The sequence below is a fragment of the Hypanus sabinus genome, chromosome 8 (genome assembly GCF_030144855.1).
Source record: "Hypanus sabinus isolate sHypSab1 chromosome 8, sHypSab1.hap1, whole genome shotgun sequence".
In the NCBI taxonomy this organism is placed as follows: domain Eukaryota; kingdom Metazoa; phylum Chordata; class Chondrichthyes; order Myliobatiformes; family Dasyatidae; genus Hypanus; species Hypanus sabinus.
The window spans coordinates 56,366,036-56,378,493 of record NC_082713.1 but is presented as its reverse complement, the minus strand read 5'-3'; the positions used below and the strand labels follow the sequence as shown (position 1 = coordinate 56,378,493).

General features: G+C 39.4%; 1 protein-coding gene across 1 annotated transcript in view; it reads left to right on the top strand.

Annotated features, from left to right (window-relative positions):
* Nucleotides 1-12,458, top strand: part of LOC132397750 (amine oxidase [flavin-containing]-like) — a 69,433-nt gene that overhangs the window by 14,971 nt on the left and 42,004 nt on the right. Inside the window, exons 4-5 of the mRNA XM_059976514.1 lie at nucleotides 10,268-10,372; nucleotides 11,440-11,531. Of these exons, the coding sequence (XP_059832497.1) occupies nucleotides 10,268-10,372; nucleotides 11,440-11,531 (197 nt within the window). The remainder of the gene's footprint in view (nucleotides 1-10,267; nucleotides 10,373-11,439; nucleotides 11,532-12,458) is intronic.

Here is a 12,458-nt window from a genome sequence, read left to right as displayed (position 1 = left end):
GCCTGCCAGAAAAAAAAAGGAAAACCTGAATTTTTATGGTGCCTTACATATCAGTGGATTTGCCAAATTAGTTTATCACTAACATGCCTTCCAACCTGATGTAAGAGGAGGAGATGTGCACTGACGATTACACAAAATAATTTACAGCCTCTCAGCAAATGAAATTACCAATGCCTGGCCAACTTCACCACTAAGACTAGAAAGCTGAAAACAACATTCAAATGCCAGCAAAAGACTGTCTCCAACAAGAGACCAATCTAACCATCCTGTCTAGTCTTTTGGTGTAACTGGAATTCTCTTTCTACTGCAATATCGCATAAAGTTACAAGCCCTGAATCCCAGTCACCCACCATCACTAAAATTCTGTCAAAACAAGAGAAAATCTGCAGATGCTGGAAATCCGATTAACAAACACAAAATGCTGGAGGAACTCATCAGGCCAGGCAGCAGCTATGGAAAAGTTGATGTTTTGGACCTAAATGTTGACTATTTACTCCTTTCCATAGATGCTCACAACATGCTGGAGGAATTCAGCAGGTCGGGCAGCATCAGTGGAAATGACCAGTCAACGTTTCAGGCCGAGACCCTTCATCAGGAGTGAAGAGGGAGGGGGTAGGGGCCCTGTAAAGAAGGTGGTGGGGGGAAGGTGGGAAGGAGAAGGCTGGAAGGTGCCAGGTGAAAAACCAGTAAAGGGAAAGATCAAGGGGTGGGGGAGGGGAAGCAGGGAGGAGATAGGCAGGAGAGGTGAAGAAGGAATGTAAGGGGAAAGAATATGGGTAGTAGAAGAAGGCAGAATCATGAAAGAGATGACTTGCAGCTGGAAGAGGAGGCAAATTGAAATTGGGATGGGGGAAAGGAAGGGGGAGGGAATTACCAGAAGTTGGAGAATTCACCGTTCATCCCTCTGCCTCCTCCTCCAGCTGCCTATCACCTCCCTCATGGTTCCACCTCCTACTACCCATAGTGCTTTCCCCTTACATTCCTTCTCCACCTCCCAAGCCAACAATCTCTGTTATCCAGAATGATCAGGCCAACAGGTGCATGGGAATAATATACAACTGGCCTTCCTTCTCTGAATAAAGGAAACATCCAGGGAAGTAATTTTAGATTTAGTTGTAAAATGAGAAAAGTGGCAGCCAACGCTCAAGAAACAGCAGCATGATGAAGACCAGATAACTTGTTTAACTGATATTGATTGAGAAATAAAATCTGGTCAGTCCAACAGGAATGACTTTCCAGCTTATCGTATCTTCAAAGTAGCAGTGAGTCTTCTGCTTTCATGTGAGAGAGCAGACAGGCTCTTGGTCTTGTATAGCATCTAGAAGATAGCAGTTTTTATAGTGTAGCATTCCCTCAGCTTGGCTGCAGTGATTTGCCCCAATTCTTGGGTTCTGATGCCTGGTGGAACTCCATATTCTCCTGAATAAGAGATGGAAGAGTGTCCAGTTGGCTCAAAACTGACTGGAAGAGTTAACATCTGCATTGATACTTTTCATAGGATTTTCAGAATTCTTGATCCTTCTCCACATTGTATCACACAATATCTTAATGTATGCAGCTGAAATGAGTAACTCAATAGACAATAAAAGCACCTTTCCTAGATCTCAGAATCAGAATCAGAATCAGGTTTATTATCACCGGCATGTGACATGACATTTGTTAACTTAGCAGAACAGTTCAATGCAATACATAATATCTCTGTCCCTTCATGAGCCTTGCGCATTACACACTTGGGCAATCATGGCTCTCCACACCAAACGATCCCTCACAGCATCAATGACATCTCGCACATTTAGATCTGTTAGTTCTTTCACAGTGCCCATATATTTTCTTCTTTACCTTCCTCTTCCACGTTTCCCAGGCATACAGCCTTGTAATGCAAGGCATTCTATTTCTCCCTTTCTGGGACATGGCCCAGGAATTTAAGTTTCTTCTCATTTAATGTTCTCATTAAAGATCTTTTTGTATGGGCACGTCTCATTATTTACCCTACCTCTATATGATATTTTCAGCATTCTTCTAAGAAACCACATTTCTGTTGTTTTGAAGTTTCTTTGGAGTTGGTGTTACAGTCCATGTTTTAGAAGCATACAGCAAGATTGACCAGATGTAACATTTTAGTAGCCTAAGCCTTGTTGTCATAGAAATGTGTCCGTTGGTAAAAATGGGTTTCATTTTTGGAAGTTGGTTTTGGAAATAGCAATTCTTCTTTTTATTTCTACTTTACTTCTAGCATCTTATGATATAAAGCCACCAAGGTAATTAAAGCTGGTCTTTTGTTCAATCCCTTGGTCACTGATGCAGTTGCGAGTATCCTGCTGTTTTGATATTACCATACATTTGGTTTTTTTACAGTTGATGGTTAGACCAAAACCTGAGCTTGTTTGTACTACTTTGTCTCGGAGGATTTGTAGGTCTTCTGCAGCACTTGCTATTAGAGTGGTATCGTCTACGTATCTTATATTGATGATGTTAACACCTCCTATATTTATCCTTAGGTCTATTTCTCTGAGGATCATTTCACTATAGATATTAAATAATTCCGGTGAGACAACGCATCCCTGTCTAACTCCTCTTTGAATTTTAGTCCAAATGCTTATATTATCATTAATTTTTACCACTGCTGTTTGATTCCATTATAAATTTTGAAGTAGTTTTGGTCCCTTCCATCAATGTTTAGTTTAGCGAGAATTTGAAATAATTTTTCATGTTGCACTTTGTCGAATGCTTCAGTGAAATCAATAAAACATAAAAAGGCATCATTTTGATATTCAATTGCTCTTTCTGAAAGCATTCGTAGTATGAAAATTGCGTTTGTAGTTCATCTATCCTCAATAAACCTATATTGCAGTTTAGAAGTTTCTGGACTTAACTTGTTTTTAATTCAACTCAGTGCAGTTCTCAACAAAATCTTTATTATGTGACTCATAAGGCTGATTGTTCTATGATTTTTGCGGTCAATAGTTCCAGTAATTTTTGGCAGAGTTATAAATACTGATTTCAAGAGATTGTCAGGCAATACACCAGACTCATATATGCCATTAAACAGTTCAAAAAGAATATCTAAGCCCAGATCTTCTAGGACTTGTATCATTTCCACTGAAATTTCATCAGGTCCAGTGGCTTTACCATGTTTCATGCTTTTCATTGCTTTGGTATTTCTTCTGTGGTAATAGGTGGGTCAGAATGAGGGTGTTTAATATCTGGGGGTTCCCCTCTATTATCTTCAAAAAGCTGCTCTATATACTGAATCCACCTCTCACATACTTTATCTGGGTCTGTTTGTATGGATCCGTCTGCTGATCATGCTGTAGAAGTTTTCTTAATTCCAGTAATATCCTTAATTTTCTTGTGCATTTCTTTGTTGTTAATATGGCCTTCTACTTCGTTGCATTTTTGATTCAGCCATTCTTCCTTTGCAATATTGCACAATTGACTGGTCTGTCTGTCCATCTCTCTAATTGCATTTCATTGTTCTTCACTAACCTTCTTTGTTCCATCAGATCTAGAATTTCTTGGGTTATCCACCCCTTGTTGGTGTATTGGATTTCTTGTACTGGGATTATCTCCTCTGCTGATTGCATATTTAAATCTCTCCCAAATAGCTGTTGTTTCGTTTTTGTTGAGGTGTTCCTCTACAGCTGTTTTGAACTGTTGCTTAAGTGTGCTATCATTTTTAAGTTCTCCCAACATATGCTTCTTTCTCTTTTTCCCACATTTCAGTTTCTTTAATTTTGTTTTGATGGTAGTTATTACTGGATGGTGATCTGAACCACAGTCTGCTCCTGGGTAGGCTTTAGAATTTGTGTTATTATTGCTAAAGGTTTCATTGATGGTAATGAAATCTATTTTAATTCCTTGTTCTATCTCCAGGGCTAATCCAAGTACACAATCTATGTGGATGGTTTTCATAACAGGTATTGGTGATCACTTGGTTGTTTCTGACACCCCAATCAGTAAACCTTTCTCCATTTTCATTTTTCTCCCCTAATCCAAAAGGTCCTATTATGTTATCAACCCTTTCCTGTCCAACTTTGGAGTTAAAATCTCCCATGACTAGTTCTATATCCTGAGACTTACACTGCTCATAAACACTATCGAGATCTTCATAAAACTTGTTGATATCCTCTTCATCCGCATCATTTGTTGATGCATAGGCTTGGATTAAGCTAATGTTAAAAGGGTTACCCCTTAATTTAACTAAGAGCAGCCAGTCAGATATCGCCCAATATCCCTTAAGACATTTTGAAACTTGTTTGTTTAAAATAATTCCAACTCCATACATATGCTGTTGACCTCCAGAATACATTATCAGAGAACTATTTTTAATGAATTTGCCACTGTCGGTCCATCTAATTTCTGACAGGCCTAAGATATCAACTCCCAACCTTTTCATTTAATTTAATGTGTTGCCCAACTTTCCTTTCCGGTAAAGTGTGTGGACATTCCGTGTTGCCACCCTTAGCTTTTCCCTATTGCTTACGGTCTCTGGATGATGGTCTGGTCTCACCTGCAGCCCATGACTACCCCTCCCGAGCGAGGTGTTGTTCTGACAATTAGAATCAACCCCATTCACGCTGTTGTCTGCTTTCCTTCTTTTGTTTCTTTCCATGATTGACTAGGCAGAGATTTCAATGGTGATTTGCCGTTGCCTTCTGTTGCTGCAGTGTTCATCTAACCCGAGCATTTGACCTCTACCGGTGTCCCAATTGGGAATCATACACTGGACATCCCCCAACCTTTGCTGTTGTACAAAGACAATCCTCCACCATTGGAATCCATCTCCCTTCTGCCGGAGACTTCAGTGATTTTAGGTGACACCACCACCATCGGTCTGGTTATTTTTCTGGCACCAAACACTCGCCATAGATGGAGCTCCTTCAGTGAGACAGGGTGCACCCAGTCCTAAGTTCTACGTGAAGGTGGAGTTGTCTTGGGTGAGAGAAGCTATATAATCACTATTGGCATTTCCTGATATTTAGTCAGGACCCAGCCACCCCATAATATAGAAGAGGGAAAAATAATAAATAAAATAAAATTAATAATAAATCAATCAATCACATATATTGAATAGATTTTAAGAATGTGCAACAAATGGAAATACAGTGTATTAAAAAAGTGAGGTAGTGTCCAAGGGTTCGATGTCTATTTAGGAATTGGATAGCAGAGGGGAAGAAGACGTTCTGATTCACTGAGTGTGTGCTTTCAGACTTCTGTACCTCCTACCTGATGGGAGCAGTGAGAAAAAGGCATGATCTGGGTGCTGGAGGTCCTTAATAATGGAAGCTGCCTTTCTGAGACACCGGTCCCTGAAGATGGGTACTTTGTAGGCTAGTGCCCAGGGTGGAGCTGACCAGATTTAAAACTCTCTGCAGCTTCTTTCAGTCCTCTGCAGTAACCCCCCCCCCCCCCATACCAGAGAGTGATGCAGCCTGTCAGAATGCTCTCCACAGTACTTAAGTTTTTGAGTGTATTTGTTGACTTGCCAAATCACTTCAAATTCCTAATGAGATATAGCCACTGGTTTGCCTTCTTTAGAACTGCATCGATATGTTGGGACCAGGTTAGATCCTCAGAGATCTTGACTCAGGAACTTGAAATTGTTCACTTTCTCCACTTCTGATCCCTCTATGAGGATTGATATGTGTTCCTTCGTCTTACCCTTTCTGAAGTCCACAATCAGCTCTTTCATCTTACTGACATTGAGTGCCAGGTTGTTGCTGCGGCACTATTCCCCTAGCTGGCATATCTCACTCCTGTATGCCCTCTAGTCACCACCTGAGATTCTACCAACAATGGTTGTATCATCAGCAAATTTATAGATGGTATTTGGGCTATGCCAATGCCTTTCATCTCATTGAGGAAATAGCTAACTAGTTCAATGTAATCGCAAACTCTTCCACAGATGGGCAGGAAGTGACTGATGGAGAGGTAGGTGGGGAGTTTATATGTTGGTACATTCGTTTCGCTGTATATTTAGGGCCGCAGTGTGCTCCTAACATATGGCCTAAGGGTTCTTAATGTAGCCCCAAATACTGTTTCTCCACTTTGAGTGGGCATGCGTGAGAGATCCCCAGCTCTAGCTGGGTTCTTGCATTTCTTCAAAGGGGCAACAAGCACATCCTTGAATCTTCTTTGTCTGCCTGTTCATCTATATGTCAGGAATAACAGCATTTTTCTGCCCTATTCACCTATTTCTTGATCCCTTTCATATCCAGAAATCTGTCTATCTCAGTTTTTCATTTCAAAGATTTACCATCATTTGAATAGAGAAATTCCTCTTCATTTCAGTCCTACATGACCAGATTCTTGAGACTGTGTCCCCCAGTTCTAGACTCCTTGGTTGGGAGAAATATCCTCTCCAAGTGTACCTTGTTGAGCCTTTTGAGAATTAGTACATGTCAGTGGGACCTTTAAGAAATTAATGTATTATGTTGTATGATGTTCAATTCATCATTGTACCAGTCACTGTTGTTCATTAGGAGTTGACTGCCTTCAGAGATTTATTGTTCAGTTATTTGCTAAATGGACATTGAATCCATGAACACAACCTCACTTTTTAAATATATATTATTTCTGTTTTTGCACTATTTTAACTCTATTCAATATACATATATATACTTACTATAATTAATTTAATGTTTTTCTTTCTATATTCTCATATATCGCATTGAACTGCTGCAGCTAAGTTAACAAATTTCACAACACATGGTGGTGATAATAAACCTGATTCTGATTCTTTTTAAGCAGCAACCACAGAGACACTGTTGTCTTATCGTTTACTCCCTGCCTGAGTTATGGACCCTGCGTCATTTACATAATTTCACTGTTGTGACTTTACAGTCACTGGTGAGATGTTGGAAATGGTGATATAGAAGTCTTTATTTGTCACAGCCACACTTTCACACAATCACATTTGGCATCATTGTGGAGACACTCTCTGTAGAGGCTAACAGACCCAAAAGTATATCACATCTTTATACCTGTAAGATCAAAGGCAACAGCAAATGATCCAATACAGTTTCAAGAGTTACAATAGTAGTGTTGAATCCAATACTTTGAGTTGATAAATGGTTCCTTTGAAATACGTAGTAGAAGCACATTGTAATCAATGAGACATCCCTGAAGGTCTAGACACATTTGGGAGTAGCTAATGAACACAAATATTCTAAAACATTTTGACAACAGAGAGCCAGGCACACAAAATTAATATTGTCAGAGATGTCTCCGAGTACACAAATATGATAAGTACACAAAGACTATCGATTGCCTATACCTGTTTGATATGCTAAGTGACAACATCCGTCTGGTCTGCTAGTTTCAACTCAGTCACAATGCTGCAAGTAATTTAGCTAAGTTGCCTGGTTTGATGCAATCCAATTAATACAAATCCCATTGTCGGAATGTCTGGCTCTTGCATATGCAATCTCTTAGTCTGTGGAGCAGCCTATGTTTTTAACTTCAATTTATTGCTTGCAATTTGCACAAAGAAATTGAAGGCTAATTGCAAGCTTCCTGAACTCATTTACATTGACAAAACTGAAGCCTGGTTTGAATTTTAATATCTGCTATATTCATATAACTCTCTAACATTCACAAAGTGGGATTGGTGATGAAATTATTATTTTTGTGGTTTGGGAACATACTGGCACCAAACCTTCGGGCACCACAGTAGCATACCAGTTGGCATAACGCTATTCCAGCTCAGGGTGTTCTGGTACCATTCTGTAAGGAGTCTCTGTACATCCTCCCCGTGGAATGTGTGGGATTTCCTGGGTACTCCCGTTTACTCCCGCAGTCCAAAGATATACCGGGTGGGTTATTTGGTCATTGTAAATTGTCTCATGATTGGGTTAAGGTTAATCGGGGTAGTTGGGGTGGCATGGCTTGAAAAGCCATAAGGGCCCTTTCTGTGCTATGTTGCTAATACATAAAAAATAAACAAACAAAAAAAAAAGATAAATTAATTCAAATTCTAAGTATGGTTAGAAATAGCATTATAACTAATTGTATTTCACAAATAAATACATTTTGGCTTGTAAACTGTATATTCAATTTTTATGTTACTTTGCTGTGGCTGATAGATTAACGCCAGCTCCCGATGTTCTGCAATTGGCTATCTGAACCCCATGAAAGCTGTAGCTCAATGTAATAATCTGTCTATCTCACAGTCTGGTGAAGCCTTGTCTTTGTGTAGCTTACTGACTGCCCTGTGGTGTGACATTGAACTGTACAACATGATCAACTATACTGGAATAATTCTATATCCCTGCAGATGACTGGCAACCACGATAACGTGGCGTCAGTTAAAAATTGCTTGTACATTTCAGTGTGTTTGATTGCAAAGGTCAAGTTAGTGCAAGTTATTTAAAAGACTCTCCGAGCTGAATGATGATGCAAACCATGGACAGCAACTAAATTTAGATGCAAGGTTGTGTCACAGCAGCAAACATAGGAGCTCTCTCTCTTCTGAGCTGCTCATTCATTGGTGCCTGCTTAGAGTGTCTTGTTTCCAGGCAAGCACGCTGATCAAAGAGTGCTGGGAAAGCAGTCAGAGACTTCCTGCTAACTGTATCCACCGATAAGACGGTGCATATAAAGGCATGCCAAAAACGGTGACACCTCTGATAATAGCATTGTTGAACTGTTTGATTGATTTGGATCCATATCCTGTTGCCTTTGGAATTGACTGTAATTTCTCTCTGAGCAAGTACATATAAGAAGGCCCATTTGACAAGTGTTTCAAGAGTATCAAGTATTCTTATGACAGGCGAACAATAACTGTCACTCTTGTGTTTCCTTACCTTTTTTATTTGCTGAATAATTTAAGAGCAGAATTATTTATTTTTTCTACATTTAGAATGTTGTTGAGGGGATTTTTGAACGCTGATTCAGAAGAAACCAGGCCAAATCTTCTAGAGAAATGCTGGGCTAGAAGAGGCACAGAAAGATGTAGATTATGTCAGAGGGAACTCCGTTTCTTTATCAGCCAGGAGCAGAAGTGGTCCTTTTGGCAATACCTGCCTGTCACCGGCCTTCTGCCTGACGTGACATTTACTTGGACAGCAAAGTGACAGAGTTAGCAAAGCTGGTATCCTGTAGTGCCTGAAACACAGGTTCCATCCTGAACTTTGACTGTATGCAGTTTGCACTCTCTCTCTAGACAGAGACTCCATCACCAGGCACATATTGCCATGCAAGTTGATAGTGTAGTTGAGAAGGCATATGATGTGTCGGCCTTCATTAGACAGGGGTTTGAGTTCAAGGCCTGCGAGGTGATGTTGCAGCTCTATAAAACCATGGTTACAGCACACTAGGAATCTTGTGTTCATTTCTAGTTACCTCATTATAGGAAGGATATGGAAGCTTTAGAGAGAGTGCAATAGAGATTTATCAGGACTAGAAAGTACATTTCACGAGGAAGGAACTAGGGCTTTTTTCTTTGGGGTGACAGAGTATGAGAGGTGACATGATAGATGTATATAACATTATGAGAAGCACAGTATAGGGGACAATCAGCATCTTTTCCCTGGGACAGCAATGAGCAATATCAGAGGACATCCGTTTATGGTAAGTAGAGGAATGTTTAGGGGAAATGTCGAAATAGGCTTTCACGTGGGGAGTAGTGGGTGCACTGCCAGGGGCAGTGGTAAAGGCTGGTACAATTAGGACATTTAAAAGACTCTTAGATTGGCACATGAATTTACGATAAATAGAGGGTTATAAGCTGTGTAGGAGGAAAGGGTTAGATTGACCATGGAGTTGTTTTATAAAGGTCACCTCAACATTGTGAGCTCTGTTCTATGTTGTAGACCTGATGGAAATTGTAAGGGGTGATTCATTGAATGTAGAGGTTGGTGGATCAGAAGTTGAGATCTACAGAAGATAATAATCAAGTTTTTGAATGTTGGACCAAGTCAAAAGGGAGGTATCATGGTGTGTCTGAGTACTGATGTTTAACCTTAATGATTAGGAACTTAGTTTATCAGACCACAACAGTTCCAGCTTTGTAAACAGGTCTGATGACGACATCGAAACTGGTTCTCGGTACAATGTTGGGATAGAGCATGGTAGGGGGGTGGGTGTGTGAAGTTGATATTTTAGAGCAAGTGATAAAATCATCTGAACCATAGGTATAAAGCTAACATTTTATCATTTATCCCAGAGAGATAGATGTATATGCTTCAACACATATTTGTTGGTACGAAGTGCACAAGCGAATATTGAATTTTTCATCATGAATGGTAAATATGGTCTTGTTTTGCAGGGAAAATCTTATGTGTTTAATGGAGCATTTCCCCCTGTGTGGAACCCAATTGCTTACATGGACTACAACAACTTCTGGAGAACTCTGGATGAAATGGGAAATGAGGTGATAGGCATACTTCTTTCCAGTGTTTGAAGAGTTCTTACATTTGTTTTACTGTCTCTTGACACATTTTTTTTCTCATCATTATCAAGGATATGATACAAAGTCAGTGAATCTTCTAACCTGTGCTAATCATTAAAATATAACCTAGCTTATTTTAAAGGAGATCTGCTGGCTGATCGAGATCTTTCTCGTTGATATATATCTAAGGCTATATATTTGGGGAACCCAGAGATACAAGGAAGCAATCAACAAACCCAACAACTTTTAATAATTCAGAAACATTGTCTGATTCCCACCTACAGCTCTGTGGGGGCACTGGAATTTTATAGACAGCAATTCCCTGGCATGTGTGTTGTGGAGGGCTGTGTCAGAATCTTAGAAAGCAAAGCATAACATGTGGATCTAGCTGGAAGAACAGGATTTAGGTCATTTATCTGATGTTATCTCTTCCCTGAGTCCCTTGGGAAGCCCATTTTGTAGCCTTAAGATTCTAGTTTGGTAATTGTGTTGAAATAGTTGAATTCCAAGAATAATAAAGGGTTTATGGATACAATGTATTGAGCAGAACTACTGTGGTTCCCAAGATATGGTCACCAACAATCACGTATCATCCCTTGTGCGAAACCTTGATGAATGGATCCAGGCCACCAGTTCCTTTTAAACTGTTGCTACATTTTCAAAGAAACATGATTTGTAGTGATCCTAGCATTCAGGCACCGCTGTAAGGACATGTATTCAGCTGAATTGAGTTTCCACCCGTGCTGGTCCTCTTGCAGAGCTCTGCTTCACCTCAAGTTACAGGCCTCACAGAAGTGTAATTTCTCACTATCCTTGGCATCAATCCAGGAATTTTGGACATGAATGTTTTGTCACATGAGGAATCTTAACCCTGAAACTGGAACATCTTATTTTTTGAAAAACATACCAGGGTGAGAAGAATTTGTTCAATGCTAGGTCGGCAGGATTTCTAAACAAAAGTTGGAAAAGAGTGGACAGTATTCTAACTCAGTCCCATGTTGCCAGCCTTTTTTTCTAATGATCGTTTATAACGATCAACTTATTTTTAGATTCCTGCAGATGCACCGTGGAGTTGTCAACGTGCAGTGGAGTGGGATAACATGACGATGAAAGAGTTAATTGATAAACTTTGCTGGACCAGGTAGGTAGCTACTGACCCCCTAGACCTAATTTGTGATGCTAATCTCAAAAGAAGGAAACAAAATATGACTGTACCCCAGGAAAACTTCTGTCAAGACAGCAGTGTTCTGCTATTTTCAAATGTGAGCTCTTTTTTAAAATAGACTTAATATACCATTCTGCTTCAAAACCCGAAATGAATGTATCTTATTGAATATATTTGATGAACTTTGTAGCCATTAAGATCACGGATATCAGCTTTCAGATCAGAATAGAAAGGCATATATTTCATACATATTAGACATGCTCAAAGCAATTTCAATATTAAATATTCCTAGGTTAGGACTCCAGTCACTCTCTAGAAAGGAGAATGACATTGGTCTAAATTCCTTTTGAATAGTGTTGGATCTCTGTTTATTTTCTGATCCTTAAGGTTCTGGGAGTCAGGAATGACAAGCAGTCTTAATTTGAAGATTTCAGTTTATTTTAGAGTATGAATAAACATACAAGTACTTAGCAAACTAAATAAAGAGCTGGGAAATGATGCTGAGAGGTGAATGAATGCAAAGACAAAGGAATAAAGATGAAACCTCTGAGAAATCCATCACTTTTATAGATAAGGTCACGGAAATTCCTTAGTTAGCAGGCTACATAATTAAAACAATTACAAAGCTTATGTAGTGTGTTAATGTTTAGCAAATGAAAAATGAGAAGGGTGAGAAATTGTTATATTTAGCTGCTATACCACTTTCTGCCAGTGAGTGGGGATGAACCACCACATAATATGAAAAATACATTGCTTTGTTAAAAAGTACAAATTTACTATAAAGTATTATTTTTAAAAAACAGTGATTTCCAGCAATAGCTCTGTTCCTACAACAAACTAGATGTGAGTTCTCCATTTGAAAGGAAATGCCAGGACCCTAAATGGCTGCCGTGTCAAGTTATG